Raw genomic sequence first — 26656 nt, 5'->3', positions numbered from 1 at the left:
ATCGAACCGGCCGGGTTTCCCCTAAACCGCGGTTCGACCGCTTATGTTGAACTGGTTAAAACCGGATTGACCCGTTTTAATAGGGTTTGGATAGTTGGATACAAGTAGCGAACGCCAAAACAACGAACCGTTTGCGGTTTCTTCAATGTTTTTCAATGTTTAAACTTTGTGGACATCAAATTATTGGTTTTATATGTTTATATAGTATGCAGGAAAGTAAAAATATATAAAAATAGAAAAATACCATAAACCGGGTTGACCCGACGGTTGAACCGGTTGACCCGTGAACCGGTCATCACACCGGGTCAACTAAAACCCCGGGTTTTAAAACATTGCATACCATACACATAATCACATAATCACATAACATAACATGGGCCTTGCCCGCTACATCGGGCCCCGCCCGACATCGGACCGAAGTCCGGCATCGAGCAAAGCTCAATATACATATCAACACATCAACTATACACATAAATAATCACATAACATAAACATATAAACATTCCTCGGGCCCCGGCCAACATCGGACTGAAATCCGGAAACATATAACATAATATATAAACATTCCTCCGGCTTTCCCCGGCATCGGACCAAAGTCCGGAACATATAAACAAGCACATCCAAGAATCACGAAGACATCAAGCATACAAACATTCCTCAGGCTTTCCCCGGCATCAGACCGAAGTCCGGAACATATAAACACATAAACCTACATTAGGCATTGCCCAGCATCGGACCGAAGTCCGACACATACTAACATACATAAACGGGCCGACATTGGTGCCTTAGACCCGTTCCTAGGAAGAAACTCACCTCGCAAGCTAAAAACGAAATCTCACGGTAAGGAATCTCCTACGGCTGCTCCAACGACTCCCCAACTATCAATATCACAACAACACTTAGTCAAAATCCATAATCCTTCTTAGGGTCAAATGACTATTTTACCCCTAGTCTAATTTGGACCATATCCAAGGCCCTATTCCAGCTAATCTTTCCAGGCCCACTAAAGGCCCAGTAATGGCCCAATTTTCTAAATTGGGCTTAACTCCTCAAATGGGCCTTTCCTTAAGCCCAAGCATGTCCTTGGCCCAATAATTGACTCCTGATGGCCCACTAAGGCCTAAAAGCTAAGAAGTCCAAAGATTGGCCCAAACCGAGGCCCAAAAGTCGTGAAGTCCAAACTCAGCGAGTACGCAGGACGTACTCCCCGGTACGCTAAGCGTATAGGCTGTATGGCTGGTACGCTGCGCATACTGGCTTGTACACCCAGCGTACTACCCTGTTAAGCCATATTCCTCACAAGTGCTTAATCCTTTAAGACCTTAAGTCTAAATTACAGATCTGAGTCCATTAACATGTCTTAATTCATAAAGTCGATTATTTGGTGGCTTGCAACCCACTAAATGGACCCAAACTTGGAATATAGCAACTAACTTCCATGGAAATGACTAGAACTCATGCATGGTCACAAAAGGACCTTAAAGATTGAAACTTTACTGCTTATGGGACTCATATATCACTAAGGGTGGCAATCCTAAGCCTAGATACGAAGTTGAACCATAAAAATCCATTCTTGGGACCTAAAAAGGTCTCCATTAACATAGATCTAACCATTAATGAGGCAAGTTGAAAGCTTTTTACCTCAAATGAGTGCCAAATGGTGATATTATCTCGGATCCTTGAGCTCAAGCTACTCAAGTTCTTCTTCTTCACCTTCTTCTTTCTTCTTTCAAGCTTCAAAACACCACCAAGAACTTCACAAAATCAAAAACACACAAGGAAGAAGGATGAGAGGCTATCTAGGGTTTCTGAGGTTGAGAGGCTGGTAAGGAGGCTAGGGTTTGAGTCATAATGTTGTATTTATATGGCTTAAACCCAAAAAAATAGGGTTTGTAGTCTGCTTGTGTACGATGCACGTACACCTTGGTACGCTGCGCGTACGCACCTCTGCCCCCCGCATCCAATGTTGCTCTACGCCCCGCGTACGCCATACTTACGCCCCGCGTACGCCATACTTACGCCCAACGTACGTCTTTGGGTAGCCCATTCTTGTCAGCCCACTTGCTAAAGCTCACTCAATAATCCATTACTTATTCCATAGTCCAAACAAATAAATTACAATTATTAAATTAAATATTACCTCAAGTGACGGATGTTACACCCTCATATGCTAAGTCTCTAGTGATATAAAGTAGACACCCACATATACCTAATAGTCGTGTTTTCTCATCAACAAACACCATAAGCATATTTGATGGTTCTTATTTACGTTTATGAGCAACTATTAAATTCCTTTAGCCACCTTCATTGGTAACTATTAAAGTCAACATGATTTTATTCGTCTAATTTTCCTAAAAATATCAATATTTTCTTATATCATGGGATGGATATGATATTTTTCAATGTCTAATTTGAATGAAGAGATATATTGAGGAAAACATCCTCAAATCCCAAAAACATCTAAAAAATTTCATCTGCTACTTTCACATTTTAAGTGTATGCTTGAAATTATGCATCAGTTCTCTACATGGACTAACATCATATGATGCACCACAATACATAAATGATAATTCAACTTAATTCTACACATTAGATTAGCGCGGCATCAAAATCGAATGCCACATTCACATCTTTCTTTCCATTATTTTATGTAGGTTTCATGTATTGATTTATCAATTTCCAGTTTCTTTTCAATTCCAATAAATGATATATTTCACGTTCTTATGATGGCCCCTCTTTTTTTATTTTCGATCTTGCTCTACTCATTACTCTCCCTATAAAAATTTATGCTTTTGTCCTCCATACTCAACAAGGAACTTGAACACATGTTGACAGTTTTCCTATAAATATCCTCTTTTAGAATTAACTCATAATTACGTTAATGCATGTTGAGTAGTGTTGGGTCTAAGTGTTGCGTTATGGGCTCGGTTCATTAGTCCATTTAGTTTACCCGGTTTGGGCCTGTCCAACCGTGGATAATCATTAGGGTTAGCATTTATATATTGCATGCATGTATTGCTTTAAGGCTATCATTCTCATTAATTACTATGCATTGTAACCCAAGCACACCTCTACAGTCGAAGTTCTTCATCGAGCTCTTCTGAGGTGTGAGTTATTAATCATTCGACACCATTTGATCCATTCTTGTGTTCTTTGATTACTTCATTCTTGTTTTTCTGTTTAGAATCTATCGATCTATAACTAAATATTCTCATCAATTGGTATCAGAGCGGGAGACTGTGTAATATATACGCATCTCTTCTGTTTGAAGAATCAATTAGGGTTTCCGCTTTTATTGAATATATAGAAGCCGTCTTCATCTTGTCGACGGTGTATCTGTTGTTCGATAAAACCCTAGTTTCAACTTTACAAGTCTGATTCAAGCAGATTAAAAGAAGAAGTTTATCATCATGTCTCACGATGATTCTCAAGTCAATCCAATCAACATCTTCAATAGTATAGGATCCACTACGAGGGTTCCCATTCTCTACACTCAAGATTATGAAGTATGGGTGCATCACTTCGAAGATTATGTAGTTGGATCTGAAGACAATGGCTACTTGATCTGGGAAGCAATAACATTGGGTCTGTTTGTTCACTCTGGAACAAACCGAACGGTCAAGACTCAAAAGGAGTATAACCAACTCTTGGCGGACGTAGATAAGATCCCTTAAGACGAAAAAGACAAAGTGTTGTGCAATGTTAAAGCCATGAGAATGATAAGATTCGCTTTGCAATCTGACACTTTTCGTCTGGTGAGCTCATGCACAACAGCTAAAGAAATATGGGATAGTTTGAAAGAATTATATTCAACCGATGAAGATCTAGAGCACTCGATCCAAACCCTTTTGCTCTCTGAGTTTGGTGCTTTCCAACAAAAACCTGAAGAGAAGCTTGTTCAGACATTCGATCACTTCAATCATCTGCTCAGTAAGATGATGAAGCATGACATTGAAAGGAAGGTAATTGAACAAAAGGTTACCTTCATGAATGGATTAAGGCCCGAATGGATGGCGGTGGTTTCGACTATGAAGGCTCATGAGCAATTTAAATCATATTCACTGGCGAAACTAATGGGTATTCTAAAATCTCATGAAAGCGTGGTGACAAAGGAAGCGAAGGTAGTTTTGGGTCTGTGTTCGCTGGCCCTCGTCTCTAAAAGCAAGAGTGTAGCAAAAAAAGAGGAGGAATCTGATCTGTCAGAGTGTGATCTATCCAACGAAGAATATGCTATAATGGTCACAAACCCAAAGAAGTTTGCTCGCAGAAAGTTCCCGATCAACAAGAACAGAAACTGGCAGGGAAGCTATAGTTCTGAAAAGGTGAAAGAAGAACCGAAGATCACCTCTCAAAAGGACGATGAAAAGAAGGAGAATAAGCTTGTGGGAGACTCAGGGTACGATTGCAACTACTGTCATGGCAAGAACCACTTTGCCAAGGATTGCATGCTAAGGAAGATAGCTGAGAAGAAGGATGGTGAAGATGACGAGACTTACTACATGAGAAAGCTGGAGGAGATAAAGAAGAAGAAAGCTACTAACGTTTCTATGAATGATTTGATTGTGCAGGAAAACGTTATTGATGATGAGTTCGGTGGAGTGGAAGTCTGGTCCACAGATTCTGAGGATGAAGAGGTACGAAGACCCTCGCATGGAAGAGCATTTGTGGCGAGAGAAGGAGTTGCTGAGTCGGCTGGGAGATGCTTAATGGTTACAACCGAAAGTAAGCATGAGGAAGCGAAGGTCATGGAAGACAGATGTTTCGCTGCCAAGCCCATGAGTGAAAAGATCAGCGACTGCGATCAATTGATCAAGAAGGTACAAACTATCCTAGAAACTCATAAAGTGCCAATAACAAACTATGAAAAAGATTTAAATGAATTAAAATTCAAGTTTTCAAATTTAAGTGGAAGTCTTATGCAAACTCGTCTAGCTAATTCTAACCTAACTGACCAACTCAGCAGGGAGTCTTCCAAAAGTGAGGAGAGAAGGATGTGGATTCAGCAGAAGGAGTTAGAGTTAAGTAGGGCTAGGGATGAACTTATTTATTTGCAAAGAGACAATTTGAAAATTTTGAAACAAAGAAATGTTTTCTGTTTGATTGCTAAACGCTTATATACTAACATCACTCAGTTACATTTAGATTGTGAGATAGGAAAACAGATTCATAAAATGATTTTGCCTTTCCTTGAATTTAAGGAGGATGAAGTCATTGCTGAATCTAAATCTATAATGTCCTCGGATGAAGTTTCTGTCACTTACAAATATGGACTGGATAAAATTGAATCTTTCATTGAGTCCAAAGAACATAAATGCATGCTTAAGAATTTACTGGACGAAAACGATAAATTAAAAATAAACACCGAAACAATACATAAGTTTGACTCATCCAACGCCAAATTGAGTTCAGAAAATAAAATAAATTTGGAAACCACTTCTGAATTTGATGAGGAAAGTGAGATGAGTGAAATCTCCGTAGAAGATGAGGTCGACTGTTCAGAATTTCTTAAGAGCGAACCCGAAGCAGCAAAACCACTCATAGCGGAAAATTCGGTTGAATACGCTCGAGTGTCAAAGGACAAATCCAAGAAACTCAAAGAAAAGGCTATTGTTTATCAGAAAGTGCAAACTACACCAAACCAAGTGTATGCAGTCACTGGAGTGACTAAGAAACAAACAGCTGACTTGACCTCCATGGTTGACAAAGATAATGATGAAGGGTGTGATAACTTCTTCTGGTCAGCTCCCATCGATAATGCAGACGAAACAGTTGGTCTGTCAGAGCAAACCTCATGGAGAGTTAAGGGACGATACATACCCGAACCCCTCAATAAGCCCTCAAGCTTCAATAAACCCAGCACAAGTGGTACAAAAGATATACCAGAGGAACCACTGAAAGATACCAGCGATTCATCAACAACAACCGGTGCTCATGAGAAGAAAGCGAAACCTAAGGCCAACATTCACATGACTCAAGAGCAACTGGCTGAACAGAAACGCCAGAGGATCAAAAGATACATGAAGAACCTCAATGAGAGAAAGCAGTTTTGGCACTCACAAAACCCCTCTTATGTTCGCTTTGAAAAAGCTTCTACTCTCAAAACAGAAGCACAGGCCAAGTCTCATTCTGGCAATCAACATCAATCGCACCGTCAGGCGAACCGAATGACCCATTTCGGCCCTAATACTTGTGGTCACGAGAACCAAAAGACAAGTTTTGGTCCCAGCTCCTACTACGCCAAAAACCGAAGGTCCAATTTCGGTCCCAACTCAAGAGCTCAGAACCGAAAGTCTAGTTTCGGTCCCAAAACAAGAGCTCAGAACCGACAGTCAAGTTTCGGTCCTAAATCCCATCCTCCTCACTCACATCCTCAATCCAACTCTGTGAAGGATGTCAAAGGAAAGGGAAAGCTGTACTCAGACTCTGAAGTCCAAGATACCAGAAAGGCAGCTAACTCTAGGACTCCAAAGAAAACCTCAGATGAGAAACCATCTAACAATAAAACACCCCAGTTAAACCAAGATAAAAATAAAATCAAAGTTTACACCATCAAATGAAAAGATGAAACCACTTTAATAAAAAGAACATATATGGTTGATCTTTCGGTTGCAATTCCCTATTCTGTAAAAGGCTCACCAGGGCCCAAGAGACTTTGGGTTCCTAAATCTGCTTAATTTTGCAGGTTATCAGTGACGAGCTGTTTGACGAAGAATGGTATATTGACAGTGGCTGCTCTCGTCACATGACTGGAAGGAGGGAAGAGCTTAGGGAGTTTCGGTCCCTTAAGGATGGTGGATGTGTTAAATATGGAAACAACTCATACGGCACGATCAAAAGGTATGGGATGATCACCAACGGAGAGTTATCAATACGAAAAGTAGCCTACGTAAAAAGGTTGCAACACAACCTCATCAGTGTTTCTCAACTAGTTGTAGGAACCGGTTTAAAAGTCTCGTTTGACGATGAGGGCTCAGAGATAATTGAAAAGCAAACGAAGAAAGTTCTGTTGAAATCTGAGCGCAAAGGGGAGATGTATCCTCTAAATCTCAACCCGATAAAAGGAAAGCCGACAATATGCTTACTGTCGAAGGCGAACTCAGATGAAAGTTGGTTGTGGCATAGAAGACTATCGCATCTGAACTTCAAAGATATTAATAAACTGGTGCTTGGGGATCACGTGCGTGGACTTCCTATTCTAAAATTTGACAAACAACACCTGTGCGCAGCATGCGAAATGGGCAAGCAAAGCAGAAAGAGTCACCCTTCTCGAATCAATACAAAGATCATCGAGCCGTTGAACTACTGCACATCGACCTATGTGGTCCTTCGGCTATCGAAAACATCGGTGGTAGTAAGTTTATACTTGTAATTGTCGATGATTTTTCACGCTTCACCTGGTTTTTCTTTCTTAAACAGAAATCTGAGGCGACTCCCAAGCTGAAGATTTTTATCAAGCAGGTGGAATTACAGCTACGAAAGGTGGTTTGAAACATTAGAAGCGATAATGGTCATGAGTTCAAGAATAAAGACTTTGAAGATTTTATGGCTGAAAAGGGAGTAACTCACAACTTCTCTGCTCCCTATACTCCACAGCAGAATGGGATCGTTGAAAGGCGAAACTGTTCACTGTGTGAAGCCGCCCGAACCATGCTGAGTTTCGCTTCTCTTCCACTATACTTCTGGGAAGATGCTATAGCTGCCGCATGCTACACTCAGAATCGGTCCTTCCTTAACAAGCGATTTTCCATCACTCCATACGAGATTTTGAACAATCGTAAGCCTAATATAAAGTTTTTCCACGTGTTCGGTTCAAGATGCTTTATATTCAACTCCAAAGAGAACCGAAACAAATATGATGTTAAGGCAGACGAAGGGATCTTTCTTGGATATTCACTTACCTCAAAAGCATATAGGGTTCTCAATAAACGCTCAAGGAAAATTGAAGAAACTTACTATGTAACTTTTGATGATAATTATATGAAGAAGATTCAAGCAAGCGAAAGTTCAACGGAGGAAATCTTTCCAAAATCTGGTCAAGTCTTGGTTCCTATTGCTAACCTGTTTGATGAGTACATGCTACTTTTTGATGAAACAGAAAAGGCGATCAACTCAGAAGCGAAAGCAGCAGATAACAAAATTGATACCTTGAAGAAAATCATCGATGAAGCTGCTACAGACATGGAAAGTGAACCTCACCAACCAATCGAGAAGCAGACACAAAGCGAACCTACTGCAGCAAGTGAACATCCAACTACTGATGACCCTCCAAGAGAAAGCTCAATAATCCAGGGGGAGGGTTCGTTTACTCCAAAACCACACGACATGCCTTTCCAGGGGGATAATCCTTCACAGACCCCAACCCATGAAGATCCATCTGAGGGAGAGAGCACTGAATCTGAAACAGGATTCGGTTCGCCATTTGAGGGGGAGAACAAAAATGCAAATGACGAAGGCAATGTAAATGACGAAGGAAATCAGTCAGAACTGGAAGAAGAAGTCAATGATGAGCTGGATCCTGCCTATGATCCAAATTACCCTCCTCTCATTAAATGGACAAAGGATCATCCTAAAACTCAGATCATTGGTGAATCATCTGAGGGTGTTCTCACACGCTCTCAAATGAAAGCGAAGCAAACTGCTTTATTCTCTCAAGTAGAATTATGTATGTTTAATTCGTTTGTCTCTAAAGTCAAACCGAAGACGGTAAATGCTGCTCTTGATCACTCTGATTGGGGGCAAGCTATGCAAGATGAACTCCATGAGTTTGAACGAAATCATGTTTGGAGACTGATTCCCACACCATAAGATGCATTTGTAGTCGGCTTAAAGTGGGTATTTAGAAATAAGTTAGATAAAGAGGGTAATTTCATTCGCAACAAAGCGAGGCTGGTGGTGAAAGGGTATTGCCAGGAAGAAGGAATGGATTATGAAGAGACCTTCGCTCTAGTAGCAAGGTTGGAATCAGTGAGAATCTTTTAGGCATATGCTGCACACAAAAACTTCGAAATTTTCCAAATGGATGTAAAATGCGCTTTCTTGAATGGAGAACTCGAAGAAACGGTATACGTTGAGCAACCACCCGGATTTGTGAACGAGAAGCATACTGATCACTGCTACATACTGGATAAAGCAGTCTATGGATTGAAGCAAGCCCTGAGAGCCTGGTATGAAACTCTAACTCGGTTTCTCAAAATTTCAAAATTCAAACAAGGTTCAGTTGACCCAACCTTCTTTCGTAAGAAAGAGGTCGAACACTTAATGATCGTTCAAATTTACGTCGATGACATCATCTTCGGCTCCACGAATCCTAGCTTAACAACTGAATTCAGGAAGTTGATGGAGACTAAATTTGAAATGAGCGCAATGGGTCCGATTAACTTTTTCCTTGGATTGAATATAAGACAGGGACCAGAAGGCATCTTCATCAATCAGGAAGCGTACACAAAGACGTTGTTAACAAAGTTCGGCATGACGGGAGATTCGAAAGTAAAGGTTCCAATGGCTTTTGGCACGAAGTTGACTCCATCTCTTGAGAAACCGGCTGTTGATGTGACTCTCTATCGTCAAATGATATGGTCACTAATGTATCTAACGGCTAGTAGGCCAGACATAATGTTTTATGTATGTTATTGTGCCAGGTTTCAAGCTAATCCAAGAGAACCTCACATGACTGCAGTGAAAAATATCTTCCGGTATTTAAAGCGAATCTCGTCTCTCGGTCTTTGGTATCCTGCAAAATCTGGCTTCTTTGTTCAAGCTTTCTCTGACGCTGATCTTGGTGGATGTGGATTGGATCGAAAAAGCACAACCGGCGGGTGCCAGTTCCTTGATGGCAAACTTGTCAGCTGGCAGTCAAAGAAACAAATTTGTGTGTCCCTCTCTACAGCCGAAGCTGAGTACATTGCTGCAGCGTCCTGCACATCACAGGTCATATGGATACAAAGCCAACTTAGAGATTATGGCTTGAGCATGAAGAAAATCCCTCTCTACTGTGACTCTGAAAATGCAATACGAATATGTCACAATCCAGTGCAACACTCCAAGAAAAAGCATATCGCATTGAGATATCACTTCATCAAGGACCACGTTGAAGATGGAAATGTTGAAATTCACTTCGTTCGGTCCTCTGATCAACTGGCTGACATCTTCACTAAGGCCTTACCAGAAGCTAGCTTTAACAAGATACTCCAAGGCTTGGGAATGCTGGAAGCTGAGTCAGCACCGAAACCTCCTTCTACTCACTAAAATTGAATAAGAGAAATAGAGTGCATGCTTGGTCTATTTCGGCTCCTGAATTTTCGGGAACCGAAATGAACCGAACGCTCGGTCTATTTCGGTTCTTAAATTTTAAGGAACCGAAATGAACCGAACGCTTGGTCTATTTCGGCTCTTAAATTTTTGGGAACCGAAATGAACCGAACGCTCGGTCTATTTCGGCTCTTAAATTTTTGGGAACCGAAATGAACCGAACGCTCGGTCTATTTCGGCTCTTAAATTTTTTGGGAACCGAAATGAACCGAACGGTCGGTCTATTTCGCTTCATCTTTTCTAAGGAATGGTTTCAGTTGTATAATTTTGTAAAGCTTTGTTATTGTTTATATTCAGTTTCTTTTCTGTTTTTATTATTTTTCAGAAAATCCAAAAATCCAAAAATATTTTCTTTTCTGTTTTTATTATTTTTCAGAAAATCCAAAAATCCAAAAATATTTTCTTTTCTGTTTTTATTATTTTTCAGAAAATCCAAAAATATTTTCTTTTCTGTTTTTATTATTTTTCAGAAAATCCAAAAATCCAAAAATATTTTCTTTTCTGTTTTTATTAATTTTCAGAAAATCCAAAAATCCAAAAATATTTTCTTTTCTGTTTTTATTACTTTTCAGAAAATCCAGAAAGCATCAAAAATATTTCTAGGTTTCTTTTTGTTTTTGTCTAATATCTCTATTCTAAACATCAATTCAAGTTCACAGATGCGCAACACGATGATGATGGGGCAGGTATAATCTTCTTCTCTTTGTACTAGTTAAGTGTCCCTAGAAGCATGCTGCTGCATGTAGACCGAAGCCTCCATGACTCTGAGTGAAGCCTTAATGATTCGATAAACACCAATCGTTTCTTCCCAATCAGGCTGTTAAAATCCCTCAAGTCTCGAGCTACCAAACTCTTCTCATAATGAGTTAAGAGTTTTCTGCTTTGTCCTTCTAATATAGCAGAGGTACTTTCGGTTCCTTAACCACCTCACATTTCTACATTTAAGTTTCGCTTCATAAAAGTAACCCTTGAGACTCTCAGCAATTACCACTGAGGTTTATGGTTACACAATCTCTGTGTTAATGATCTTAGTTTCGTTTACCACGTGCTAAGTGAAACCCAAAATCCAACACCTTGAATGCATTGACGGTGAACACTCTAATGTTCAATCTATTACTTGTTACCTCACGAAATCTCTTTTTCTTTTTGCGTGATCTTTATGAAACTGTCTAACACCAGGACGTTTCTTCCCATAAGATCCAGTTTATTTTTTTTGGAGATTTCTTACTAATTTCTAGTCACTTAATATATATTTTCAAACCTACTGGTTCAACAAACCACATCGGTTTCACAAGTACTTCACCCTACTTTCGGTCTTATTTCAAGTATCAAGGTTCGGTTGAAGGTAAGCTACCCTATAAAGCCTATAATTGAAAAGATGCCTTTCATTGTTTCTTTACAAACATTTGATCGTATTTCACGGGAAACCACACAGACACTTCTCAGTCTCTCTTGACTTTGAAGGAAGAGATTCGTGCCCGGGATCATCAGTTTCATGTCTAAATAGACATCACTTAAATCCCACAAATATTTTGCTTTATTTCTTTATCATTGGTACACTCTTGCACGACGGTCTTTATGATTTTCCAAATTCTTGTTCGTGGTACTAATGGCAATTTTCAGAGTTTTGATTTCGATTTTAACAGATATGGTGGTTTCCTTTCTTATGAAGAACAGACAGTTGATTACAATAACGCCAAAGGATGTATCTAATTTATGGTGGTGTTGATTTTTTTTAATAAAAATCAAATAAGGGTGAGTCAGCATGAAGTTGAAACGGTTCAAAATTTGAACAGGAGATAAGGTCAAAAAGGCGCGTGAATTTGAAACGGCACCTGATATCACGCCTGCTGACGATACCAGGCTGTCACATCCTGCTTTTTATGGCGACGTTTCAGAGATAAAATCATCATCACAGCGAATGTTTCTCTCTCCTAGAGATGGTATAAAAGATTTTCTCGCACCTCTTGGACTCCTTTACCAGTTCTTCTTTCTCTCTCACAAACACATCGGCGATATTCCACTGTTCATCTTTTTCTTCCCACCTGCAACAATGGCTGACTCTTCATCGGCTTTTGATCAATCCGCTCAGTCCACTCTTCTGACCATCAAACCTAATCATAATCTGGTCATCGAACTCAACCCCTTTGTCTACGATTCGTATATGCTTCATGTGGTCGAATGTCTCAAGTATTCACCACTGGTGGTCGCTCTCACACAGGTGGAAAGTGTTCCAATGTCGATGCTCTCTGCGGTCTACTCCTCTGCCGTTTATGATAAAGCCAATGAGCGTATTTTTTTCGAAATCGTCAATCAAAAGTCCTCAATTTCAAAGGCTAGGTTTTCTTCATTACTACGCCTTCCTGCTGCTAAATCAATGGTTAACCCAGATTCCATCTCTACCACTCAACTGTACTCGATGCTCTATGATATGGGGTACACGGAGCTTCTCACAACAATCACCAAGTTCAAGAAGTCTTCTCTTCCTCCTCAGCGGAACGGACTCTTAACGCTCCTCTCCAAAGGCTTATCAGAGAGGAGTGCTGATTCGGACGGTACAAGCAGGGCTTTTATGACCATTCTATATGGTCTGTATCATGGGATTAATTTGGACTATGGCTCGATTCTATGGGCTCAACTTGTTCAGAGTATAAGCTCTTCTTCGAGGTACACTGAAATTTCTTGTGCACGATTTTGGACTATCGTTACTCATTGGGCGATGGAAAAGTATACTGTTCCCACTATGGCGGATTCTCTCATGTCTTCGATTGCTACATTTCATACGACGAGGATCCTTGTCCCAAATAACTCCAAGTTTATCTATATTCGGTCAATTCTAGAATCTATGTACCGCTGTGTCTCCAGTGCGATTCATGTCATGGCAGATTACAGGAAGCTTTCTCCTTCGGGTCCACGGCCGCTTACTCCAGTGATGCAAAGCTCGTTGGACGCTGCAGACAAGCCTGCGAAGCGAGGGAAGAAATCTGATAACAAAGGGGAAAAGGCTGGTCAATCATCCAAAGCTTCTACTCCTAAGAAACGCAAGTTAGAGCGAGCCGAGTCTACTGCTCCAAAGAAACGCAAGACCAAAAAGCAGGCTCGTAGACCGAAGTCTCTTTCCCCATCCTCTAGTGACTCTGAGTATGTTCCTTCTGATGGCCAGCGTGATCCTGAGTCAAACGACAACGAAGCTACTGAAACCGACAGTCCACGTAGAGGTAATTCGCCTCCACCCTCACCTCCCCATGATAGTAACCGAAACTCGCCTCCTCGTTCTGTTCCACTTTCGGTTCCTATTACTATCGCTCCCTATCCTCCACCTGTCTCCTCTACAACTGCAACCTCTATCCCAATTCCAACCCCACTATTCACTACCGTCACTACCACCACCACTCATCCAACTGAACCTACTGTTCGTGTCAACGTATCTGCATACAGGGGCAAGTCCATTCGGTTCTGATCCTCCTGTTACATCAGCACCTTTATCCCCACCTAGATCACATGATTCTGAACCTGTTCTTGGCGGTGAAGACTTGGAGTTTGATTCCACTTATTTCAGTCCTTTTTGCGTACATAGTGATGAAGATGATGAAGCCCCTATTACCAAAAAGGATCTCAAGACTGTGACCGACAAACTTGATCGCTTGCTCTCTTCATCTTCTGCCAATGCATATTCAGAGGCAGCTCTCAAAGCCCTGTTCTTATCAGTTGTGAAAGAACATGAAACCTCCATCTCCAACGCTGCTAAAGCGATCGAAGCCTCCACCTCAACCTGCCAAAAAGATTCACTTGCAGTTGAAGCTTCTACCAAAGATTGCAAGCAGCGACCGCAAATGTCGAAAAACTAATTTCAGAGGCACATATTTTTCTTGATTCTCTCCAAGCCACTGCAAAGAAGAATGCTGAAACAGTGAATGCTTCGGTTGATCATCTTACGCGTTCACTGGCAGCAGAAAAGACACATCTCGAGGACGCTCACAAATCCATTCAGGCTGCTAACCAAGAGCTTCATACTAAGATTGATGATCGGCTGACTCAACTTGAAGCCGAGCTTGCTGTTGAAAATAAGATTATGGATGAGCTGGATAAGCGAACTTCCCAGCTTAAAATTCAGAATCTCAAGCTCAAGTCTGCAACCAAAGAGATTGAAGAATTGAAATTCGAGCGAGAAATAATTAAGAGTTCGGTCGGTGATGTGCATTCCATCCTTCTGCATCTCCTGGAAGCCCATGACTCCATCCTTACTATCTCTATCCGACGCCACTTGGCTGAAAAGCTAAGACCTGCTTTGGATTTGTTGAGCAGGATTGAAGGTGTTCCGGAGTCTAGTGTACCTCCAAAACAAGGGGGAGATAAGGTTACTCAGGGTAAAGGCCAATCTCATCCATCTCCCAAACCGAAAGTCACTACTGAGCCAAAGGTTAATGAAGCTTCGGGCAGTATGAGGGACAAGAAAAAGAAGAAAATTGGAGACGATGATGTGGATGAAAGTGATGATGACAATGATACAGGAGGAAATGCTTCGAAAAAGGAAAGTTTGAAAGTCAAGCCCACTGATCAAGAGATTCGGGAAAGACTTCAGAAAGAGAAGGAACTTCTTGACAAGGAGTTGAAAGCAAACGAATTGATGGAACATAAGAAGTCCATGTTTCCTGAATGGAATATGGAATCGCTTCTAAGAGAGGTTATTGAAGCGCCGAGCACTCATTGGCTCGAACCAGTTTCATCGTTCGGGCTTGAGAACTCTAAGGACTCACAGTTTGACATGCCTATCTCCCGAAAGGCATTCATCTTCCACTGTTTTGAGTCGACGACTGGCATTCCTTCTCCAGACCCGAAGGTCGATCGGGATTTGCTCGAGTATTATCTGGAGTTTGCTCAGCCACAATACTTGACCTGGAGCAATCAGAAAATTACAACGGTCAAGGTGTTGAAGCCCACTTCGGTAGGGAAATTCATTAACGTCAAATTCAAGGTGACCCGAGGCTCTGATAGCTCGGTTCATATGATTTCCCTGGCTGACCTACCGAACTTGAACCCTCACGACTGGATACTTCTCAATAATATTTTGATAACCAATCCACAGGAGCATCAGCCTATTATCGATCACATCAAGCGAATGCTTGTATGTTATATTCATGAAGTCGCGAAGATGGATCAGGAAATCGCTGCTGCTATTCATAAGCGAACTACTGTGAAGTCAATTGGAAGGGCAGGCGATGTGAATGCGATGGTTAAGGGTAAGATCGATCCCAAGTTTCACACTGTTATGTTCATGAGGGCCGAAGGTCAAAAATGCTTGTTCGCTCTGATTGACAAACACCTATTCTCCACCGCTTGTCTGGAACACATTTTGGAGATTATTCATAGGTGTAATCAGAACAGTGAAGCCGATAAGAAGTTGTTTACTGATATGCTTCGATGGTATATTCTGTTTCGACAAACTCTTCTTGCCATTATTTCTCGGCTGTTTAAGGTTGTAAAGAAGATCAAAGTAACTCAGCCGAAGTAGTCCCTCGCCTCATTGACGCAAAGGGGGAGATTGTTGGGTCTAAGTGTTGCGTTATGGGCTCGGTTCATTAGTCCATTTAGTTTACCCGGTTTGGGCCTGTCCAACCGTGGATAATCATTAGGTTTAGCATTTATATATTGCATGCATGTATTGCTTTAAGGCTATCGTTCTCATTAATTACTTTGCATTGTAACCCTAGCACACCTCTACAGTCGAAGTTCTTCATCGAGCTCTTCTGAGGTGTGAGTTATTAATCATTCGACACCATTTGATCCATTCTTGTGTTCTTTGATTACTTCATTCTTGTTTTTCTGTTTTGAATCTATCGATCTATAACTAAATATTCTCATCAAGTAGTTTGATAGTGATATATTTATACATGTATTTATGAATTATTTAAGGACATTTTAGCTTTATTTTAGTTAATTACAAAGATATTTGGTTCTTAATTAGTATAAAATCTATTTTGTAGCCAAAGAAGGATATTCTCTGAGGAAAAGGGAAAAAAATGGATAAAGTTGGAAACTTTGAGGTTGGAGCATGCATCGAGAGGGAAAGAAAAGAAGAACGTGTAAAAATATGTTTCCTACATTGTGGTCACAAACATGCCACGATGTGGCGACATGTCCTGCATAAGAACCTTCCAGATGATCTACATGACGACTTGAATCCCACGGAACAAAACTATCTCCCACGTCGTGGAGAGCAGTGTGCCACGACGTGGCACTTATTCTAAAACAATCACCCAAAGCCCAAATTGTCCAAAAAGCCCAAATTCTAAAGCAATCACCCAAACCCCAAATATGTCCCAATTTTCCATATTGGGCCCAAACCCCTTCATGGGCCTTCAACCAATAGTCCAAAAATATCATTATCCCAAAACAAAATCCCAAGGCCCAACATGGTCCAAAATCTACGGTCCAAATTCCAACAACAGGTTCTAACGTCGTGACCAGACCATGGCCACGTCATGAGGACAAACTCGACTCAGTCGCGACTCAGCGAGTCAACCTAACTTATCCAAATAGATTCCAGTCCTCGTCACGTCGCGGCCCAATCTTGAGTCACGTCGTGACCTACTCCTGACAAAATAGATAGGATGGCCAACTTCCTCACGACGTGACGATCCTAAACCTCATGTCGTGAGATCTGAACAGACCAGCTTAAAACATTAAGCTCTTAATCCTTACAACCATGACTTGGGGACTTTCCAGGGGGTCTTCCTTTACCTAAAGGATGATAAAAATCGAGGCTTTCCATTCATGCATGTCTAATGCATGAATCAACCTCTTACTAGACCAAAAGTGGAGAAAATGAGATATAGACTCAAACTTTGAGTCCCAAACTACACCAAAATTCAAATCCAACGATTATATTGAAGAGAATGAGTCAACGATCCATAAAGTTGCCAACTTTATGGACCCCATGAAAGCAATCCCACCCAAACATGCAAAAAGGAGCTTATAACTTATATCTAGCATGAAATAGGTAGAAAGGTCCAAGCTTTATGACTTACAATGGTCCAAAAGCTCCAAGAGATTGCAAGGTGAAAGCCCAAACACCAAGAGGTTGCTCAACCAAGGTCTTCTTCCACTTCAAGTAACCAAAAACCACCAAAGAATGCTCCAAAGATCTCAATAATGCTTAAAAGCTTCAAAAGGGTCGAGATTAGGGTTTTCCAGAGGCTTAGAGGGTGAGAGAGGCTGAGGATGGATAACCCTAGCCTCTCATTCAGTTAAATACCTGAAAAATAAGGTTTTGGGTCATTAAGTCGCGCTCACGTCGTGAGACCTTATGCCTTACGTCATGAGTTTCCAAAAACGTGGGTCAACAGGTCAACCGCCAATCACGACGTGATCCCTAAGACCTCACGTCGTGAAGATCCTCATAATGCAAATGAAAGAATGAATTTATACCTTAGGGTTCCGGATGTTACACCTTGGGATGCTAGATTTAGTTTGAAGAACAAGGATCAAAGAGATTTGAGTGAAGACATCATTAGTTATTCAGTTTACGTAGTTTTTACACTGTTTAGCTTAGTTTACTCTTTGATTATGTGTGTTTCTGCTATGATCATGGGCTAATCACCTTTTACTTTCGTTTAGATTAGATGAAACCTAATGCTATGTGGTGATTTCTTATTTTGTGATTTATGAAGTTGGTTTTTACTTGTGTTTGATAAATCATATCTAGCATATTAAAGTTCTATCCTTTATTCCTTTATTGCTTTTATGGCAAGCTTTGTGTAGTTAGAGGACCAATTTGATTGCATGAACTTGTTGTCTAGATGTTTATGAACAATGAATTGCTAGATCTAGAGATAAAACATATCCTAGAGTTAGGTGGTAAACGTTAGTTGCTTTCATTGTCTTAGGGCACATTAATAATCTTATTATGCGCTTAAATTTCTTGTCTTGACCATAGAGAAGTAATTGTTAGATCTTATCATTCATAGTCCATATAATCCTTAAAATCAATTTGGTGTTCCTAGATTGCTTGACCATAGTAATTAAAGTTCACAAATTGATATATGTTAGGTACTCAGATCATGATAACTAGTAACTCATAAATTGGTAACCAACGGAATAAATCCATTATCTTGAAATTAACCATAGAAAAATGGATGATTCGACGCTAAATGAAAGTATCTTTTATTCTTGATTAAATATCATTTTCCAGTTGTTTTCTTTTGTTAAGTGTTTAATTTAAGTTTTTTTTTGAACTTGAAAAATCAGATAAAAACTCAATTAAAGTTCTTTCTTTTAGTTTAACTAGTAGCAATTAACTTAAAATTTTGTTCCCTGCGTTCGATCCTTTACTTTCTCTACTATACTATTACTTGACTAGGTACACTCCCTATTGTGTTTTAGCTGGTAAAATTGGTTAGGGTTATAAATTTAAAGCTTAGCCAATTTAAAACATAACATAAGACTTGATTAACTATTAAGTGTTGCAATTGTATCAGACCAATTTTCGATATGTGACGATAATAACAATAAAGTATGTACATGAATTTAATGGTCAAGAAATACAAACTAGGAAAGCATCGAATTATATTCATTTACATGATTTGTCATTAACAAGAATTTCTTCATCTTTACATTCACCAACTTCTAAATTAAAAGCTCACAAACTTCTAAATCAAAAGCCTTATATGTGGCACAAGTTTTTCCGTACATAAAGTACAATACACTGATTAGTCCAATGCTGTCTTTTTTAACGACATTGTATGCAACATTTTTCGCAAATGGCAACCTAATGTTGAAAAAATCATGTCGTCCCAACAACACACAATCCTCATATTTCATCGCTTTGGTTTGTTACTCGGACAAATGTTCGAGTAATTTATTTTGACAATGACAAAATCAAGACAATTTTCAATCTTCCTGATCATGACAAAACCATGTGTTATTGTTTATGTATTTTACAAAAGTAATGCTATACACAGATGAGAACTAAATATATTTATTTTGAAATAAGGTTTACAATTACAAAGATATCTATATATAGATATAGGTATTTGATTACGATCCTAAAACTGCAATTAGACTCCACAAGTCAACAAATTTGAGGTTCCATTTTATAATGTTTATGGTTGCCAATGGAAGAAATTCAAAAGAGAAAATCAAAATCCTTTGTTTTCGATATTCAAGGATTCAATTCCATTTAATCCATGCTGCCCAAATCCCAAATTACAATTCCTTCATATTTTAATTTTCTCGACATATTTCATTATTTCCGAAAATATTACACCAATCAAACATCTTTATAGATAACACCAAGAAATGTCACGACGTATTTTGACAACTTGGATACTTCCACACACATTCTCTAGTTGTTTAACTATCTCTTGTCTTTTCAATCCTATATGAAGCATTGAAGCTTTATCCAAGACTAGTATATTGTTTGGACATGCCTTATACAATGTATTCATTAGACCATGTCCAATATTGTTAGGTGGTACATAAGCTTCCACTTTTGCGGGAGCCACTACTTGCATGGCTTTTGTTAATGTTTTACAAAGGGATACTTGGTCTTATAACTAGAATGAGAAGACCGCGAATTAATATTTGTGCTGTGTTAATATTCTTTATTAATTAATATTGATGACTAAAGAGCTTTTAGTCCAACTGTATCTTGCTTTCTCTCCTTAAGGTTTAGGTTCAAGTATCATCTAAGATATAATGTGTGTAACTAGGAGTAATTTAGAAGTTATTTAGATTTGTCGTTCAAAAATAAGTAATACTTATGAACATTATATTATTGTGTATTACATTCAAGATTCATGAAATATTACAATGTTTGATTCAATGAGTTAGATTGTTCTCTCTTTTTTTACCCATGATTGACCAAGTATGGAGCATAATTTTTGGCTCCAAGAATCAAGTTTGAAGGACAAAGGATGTATCTATTTTCGAATAAAGTTAAGAGAAGGTAGTACGTGTTTAAAGGGTATGAATACATAAAAAGGCCTCACATGTGGTGGTGATAAAAGTCATGTACTAATACTATAAAACTCATTGGCAGTTTCATTGTTTACTCGACTCAGATCTCTGCTTCCCTATTTTTATACTAATGTGGACCCTATTTCCTGTTTGTACCGTACAATTCCTAAATGCATGCATGACCTTATCCCCATACTTTTATGATTCTCAATTTGTACTTCCTCTTCTATCTATCCACTACTCTGATTTGTTCATTAAATACAAGAAATACAAACCTGGTTAAGTTTTTATCATTTTTCATATATATATATATATATATATATATATATATATATATTCAAAAGTTTATTCTATTAATGATAATATCATCCAAATAAAAATTATACTATTGTTATAATCGAATTAACTAAAAAATGTGATGCCATAATTGTAATACTAATATTAAGAATTAGTTTAGGATTGTTTATTATTATTATTATTATTATTATTATTATTATTATTTTAAATATTTGGATGAACTAACAAAACGCTAATTAGCTTATTTTTAAAATATTTGGATGAACTAAAAAATGCTTACTGATTTAAATAAAGATTTTTTTTTGGTTAACATCTACATGAACCATTTAGAGGTCATATCTGAATCGGTCAACATTCAGCACGTTTGATACAACATTTAAATATATCGAAAAGCATCTGGACGGTTAAAAACCTTTTATTTCTTAATCATTAAGATGTTTAAATCATTTAAAACTAAATTGTTCGGTTTATCAAATAATCCTAAATTATTTTCATAAAACTTATCTAAATGTATCCATCAAAGGGCTTGTAGCCCAGCGGTACCGGGTGTTGCACTCCCTCTTAGAGGTTGATGGTTCAAGTCTCATTGGAGACATAAGTGGTATTAGGAGTAGTGTAGATTTGTCGTTCTATAAAAAAATCTAAATGTATCCATTGTAGATGAGAGCCAATTTATCATATTTTCTGGATTTAACCCTAAAAAACCATATGGATCGGAACAAATATCCTTTTATTCATGTCCTTTTTTGGTCATTTATAATGTATAAAACCAAAAAAAAAATTAAATAATAAAAAAAGCAAATTTATCAAATTATTATATTTTGATACAAACGTATCGTAAATTCATAATCCAAACATTTTTTGAACTTTATTTTGTAATGTATAACCTAATAAAGAGTTTTAAATAATAGTATTATGTTTTAAATATCCTAACACACCAAGTAGATATTTTGAAATAGACAGAAAGTATGATTTAGAAAAATGAAATTCAATTACTATGGTAACAAAACAAAAATATATTGATATTTCTTACAATTAGCTTTTTTAGTAAAAGATTTAAATGCCGATATATTACATATAATAAACAAAAGAAATAGTAGCATATAACAAAAGCACCCATATATAAATATAAATTCCTAATTTATTTTTTAATGTTCAATGTTCAAACAAGATGGCCTAGCTGTCCTTTGGATCCGCTGATTCTGGGTCTTCTTTCACTATAACCTTCCTTTTAGACATTTTTATAACACTAAAAAAACCCACCCCACCCCACTTAACCCACAACACAACTCCACAGACCACAAAGACAAATGATTTGGTTTTTCTCAAATTGTTCCTCCCTAGGCTCATCCCCTTCCTTCCTTCCTCTGCCTTTCATCGGAATCTGTAACTAAATTTAGCATTTTTGTAATGCCTGTCTTTCAACCTCTTTTACTTCTACTCTTCTTGATTTTGGTACCTTCTTGTTTCTCACTCAACTCTCAAGGTCAATCTCTTCTTTCATGGAGGAATACCTTAAAAGGCCCCAATTTGCAGGCCTTAAATAACTGGGACTCCACCAATGAAACCCCTTGTGGGTGGTTTGGTATCACTTGTGATACTAACAAGAATATCGTTGAATTGAGTTTGACTTATGTGGACTTACTTGGAACGATACCTTCTGATTTCAACTCGTTGTTGACTTTGAAGAGGCTTGTGTTATCGGGAACGAATCTCACTGGTTCGATTCCGAAAGCAATTGGGTCGTTACAGGATCTGAGTTACTTGGATTTGAGCGACAATGGGTTGACTGGTGAAATTCCGAAAGAGCTTTGTAATCTTGAGAAGCTTGTGGAGCTTTACATCAACACGAACAGGCTTGAAGGTTCAATTCCTGCTGAAATTAGGAACCTTAAGAACCTGGTTGTGTTGACTTGTTATGATAATCAGTTAGGTGGAAGCATTCCGAGTTCCATTGGAGACCTGAAAAATCTCCAGGTGATAAGAGCTGGTGGAAACAAGAACATTGAAGGGCCTTTGCCCGAAGAAATTGGGAATTGTACTAGTTTAGTGATGTTGGGTGTTGCAGAAACGAGCTTATCAGGTTTTCTACCTTCGAGAATTGGTAATCTGAAGAAGCTCCAGACACTTGCCATTTACACTACCTTACTTTCCGGCCAAATTCCGGCAGAGCTTGGTGATTGCACCGATCTCCAGAACATTTACTTGTATGAGAATTCTCTTTCCGGTTCAGTCCCGAGCACATTGGGCAATCTGAAGAACCTCAAGAATCTGTTGCTGTGGCAAAACAATTTGGTTGGAAGTATTCCACCGGAGCTTGGAAACTGTCTGCAACTAGTTCTGATTGACATTTCCATGAATTTGTTGACCGGAGTCATTCCGGTGACATTTGGGAACTTGACTTCGTTGCAGGAACTTCAGTTGAGTGTGAATCAGATCTCTGGTTCGATACCGAGTCAGCTTGGGAACTGCAGAAGTCTCACTCATATTGAACTCGACAACAATCAGATTACCGGCACTATTCCTTCAGAAATCGGAAACTTTGAAAACCTTACTCTGTTGTTCTTATGGCAGAATCATCTCGAAGGTGCAATACCTAGTTCCATATCGTCTTGTCAGAATCTCGAAGCAATTGATTTCTCGCAGAATTCATTGACTGGTCCGATTCCGAAAGGTTTGTTCAATTTGCAGAATCTGAACAAGTTGTTATTGTTAGGAAACGATTTGTCCGGCCAAATACCTCCGGAGATCGGGAACTGCTCGTCGTTGATTCGGTTTCGTGCCAACAATAATCACCTGATTGGATCTATTCCGCCGGAGATTGGCAAGTTGAAGAATTTGAATTTCATTGATCTCGGATCGAATAGGCTGACCGGAGTTATTCCAACGTCGATATCTGGTTGCCAGAACTTGACGTTTCTAGACTTGCATTCCAATTCAATCTCCGGGAGCTTACCAGCGAGTATAAACGACATTGTATCTCTCCAGTTCGTTGACGTCTCTGAAAATCAAATCGACGGCACGTTGAGTTCTAATCTCGGATCACTGACTTCACTCAACAAGCTTGTGCTCAGTAAGAACCGATTGTCCGGACCAATTCCATCGGCAATAGGTTCATGCATGAACCTTCAACTGCTTGATCTGAGCAGCAACGAGTTTTCCGGCGAGATTCCACCAACGTTAGGCAAACTTCCAGCGTTGGAGATCGCTCTCAATCTCAGCTGTAACAAATTCTCCGGAAACATACCGGCTGAGTTTTCCGCCTTAGATAAACTAGGAGTTCTAGATCTATCTTACAACCAGTTTTCTGGTGATCTACAAAATCTCGTCGACCTTGAAAATCTCGTGGCTCTTAATATCTCCCACAACGATTTCAAAGGTCACGTGCCGGACACTCCCTTCTTCTCCAAACTACCACTCAGTGTCTTATCCAACAACCCTTCATTGTGTTTCGCCGGCAACGAGTGCAGCGCCGACAAAGACGGCGCCTCCAGGCGCAGCAAGGGTGCAAGGGTGGCGATGGTGGTGCTGATAGGCATCGCATGTGTTCTCCTCCTATCTGCGTTCTACATCATACTCGCCGGAAAAATTCGTTCTCGAGAGCGTGGTATGGATGATGCTGACGTGGAAATGGGTCCACCATGGGAGATCACTTTATACCAAAAACTTGACTTATCAATCGCCGACATGGCAAAATACTTAACACCTGACAATGTGGTGGGCCGAGGTCGCACCGGCGTTGTGTATCGTGCAAATATCCCGTCGGGGTTTCCCATCGCCGTAAAACGATTCCAGTTATCGGAAAATTACTCCGCCGCCGCGTTCTCCTCAGAAATTGCTACTCTTGCCCGAATCCGCCACCGTAATATTGTCCGTTTGTTGGGTTGGGCCGCGAACGGGAAAAACAAACTTTTGCTTTACGACTTTTTGCCTAATGGAACTCTAGGCACCTTGTTACATGAAGGCGGCGTTGAGGTTGTGGAGTGGGAAACGCGGTTCAAGATAGCTTTGGGGGTGGCGGAAGGCTTAGCATACTTGCACCACGACTGTGTGCCGCCTATCATCCACCGCGATGTCAAGGTGGAGAACATATTGCTGGGTGATCGGAATGACGCTTGTCTGGCGGACTTCGGGCTAGCAAGATTGGTGGAAGAAGACAATGCCTCGTATGCTGTGAAACCTCAATTCGCTGGCTCCTACGGCTACATGGCCCCAGGTAAACCCTAATTACCTAAAATTCCAACCATTAATTACCATTTGACAGTCTACTATAACTAAATCAATAGGGTAGTTACTAGTTAATAAGTACTTTATAATTTATATAACGTTTACAAAATAATTGGGAAATTGAGGGAAAATAAAAAAAAAAATATGGCAAATTTGAAAAAATTAGTTCGACTTTAACAATTATCATTTTTCCAACCTTTTATATTAAACCATTTTTTATATAATAAGTCAATAACAAATGCCTAAATGTATTTTATTCCAAAATGTTTAAAATGAACACGTTAATATATTTTTTTCGTGTCTGAATTATTAATGTTATATTGACGTTATAAGATCCAATAAGTGTTTTCTATATTTTTGAGTTTCTATTTCTATAAAAGTTTTTTTTAGAGAAACAAGTTTGATCTCCACATAAATCTTAAATATATAAATAATTGTTAATGCTTGCAGAATATGCAAGCATGTTGAAGATTACTGAAAAGAGTGATGTTTTTAGCTATGGTGTGGTGTTGTTAGAGATCATAACCGGAAAAAAACCGGTTGACGAGTCGTTTTCTGAAGGTCAACATGTTATCCAATGGGTTCGTGATCACCTCAAAAGCAAGAAAGATCCAGTAAACATTATAGACAAAAAACTACACGGAAATCCTGACTCTCAAATACAGGAAATGTTACAAGCCTTAGGAATAGCGCTCTTGTGTACAAGCAACCGTCCTGAAGACCGGCCAACAATGAAAGATGTGGTTGCATTATTGCGGGAAATCAGACATGAGCCAACAATAACCCATAAAGAGACCAATAAGCCACGACAAGATTTAGGTGTTTCGAGCTTGTATTCGTCATCTTCGGTAACCCCAGCTCAGTTGTTGATTCAGGGTTCATCGAATTGCTCCCTTGCTTACTCGTCTTAATACCGATTCTATGAAAATCGCAACAATAATTTTTTAGGGTTAGATGGTATATTAGCTAGCATTGTAAAAATGTTAAAAAGAAGTGTGCCTCTCTTTCTCTCCCCTCAGTCTTTTAAATTATTTAAAAATTAAATATATTAGAAGACAGGAAAGAGATTGAGGGCCATTCCTCAATTGAATTCTTTGCTTGTTCTAAACATGAATACAAATCCCCTTTCTATTAGAATTTAATTATTGTTGTAGATAAGTAGATATTATCGTGGATTGATGCAACTTGAAAGAACAAATATCGCAATCAAAATATATAATGTTTTTTTGAGTGGTTTATAATCTTCCATATATTTTGGTTTTTGGTATTTATGAAAACAAGATTTGCCCACAATAGATGAAAGACAAAACTTCAAAAATGGTCCCTGTGGTTTCACAAAATCTGAAGTTTGGTCCCTAATTTATAAAAACCTCACGGATCGTCCCTGTGGTTTCAAAACTTTTAACAAATGGTCCTTTTCGCTAACTCCGTTAGCTTTTGGCCGTTAAGTGAAGGGCATTTCCGTCATTTCACAAAAGAGGGACCATTTATGAAGTTTTTTGTTATTTAAAAAATATAATTATTTAATAAAGGGTCACACACACACACACACTCTCTCTCTCTCTCTCTCTCTCACAAACACACATATCAAACTGAAGAACATATATCACTCTCTTCTACAACCTCTATTGGACCAACATAGACATAGACATACACATATATTGATGATTCACTCTCCCTCCCTTTCACATACACACATTAATGATTCATTCTTTCTAGTTCAATCGATGGATTAGGATCTAGCTCCACCTCTAAAGTCGTCGCTATCACAGCCATATTTGGCCTTCCATTAAGACCCTGTTATGTGAAAGAAATACCCCACTCCCATTTATATGAAAGAAAAGTATCGACATCTTAATTACATCAA

General features: G+C 39.0%; 1 protein-coding gene across 1 annotated transcript; it reads left to right on the top strand.

The window, feature by feature from the left end:
* Positions 1-21807: 21807 nt before the first annotated feature.
* LOC145107628 (uncharacterized) lies at positions 21808-25931 on the top strand. Its single transcript, XM_079044564.1, has 2 exons — positions 21808-24778; positions 25240-25931. Exons 1-2 carry the CDS (start codon positions 21973-21975, stop codon positions 25698-25700), a joined length of 3267 nt encoding a protein of 1088 aa, XP_078900690.1. The 5' UTR covers positions 21808-21972; the 3' UTR covers positions 25701-25931.
* Positions 25932-26656: the final 725 nt, after the last annotated feature.

Source organism: Lactuca virosa, chromosome 4, assembly GCF_052849685.1.
Source record: "Lactuca virosa cultivar CGN04683 chromosome 4, Lactuca_virosa_CGN04683_v6, whole genome shotgun sequence".
Taxonomy (NCBI): Eukaryota; Viridiplantae; Streptophyta; class Magnoliopsida; order Asterales; family Asteraceae; genus Lactuca; species Lactuca virosa.
The sequence above is the reverse complement of the archived record's forward strand: the minus strand, read 5'-3'. Positions and strand labels throughout refer to the sequence as shown.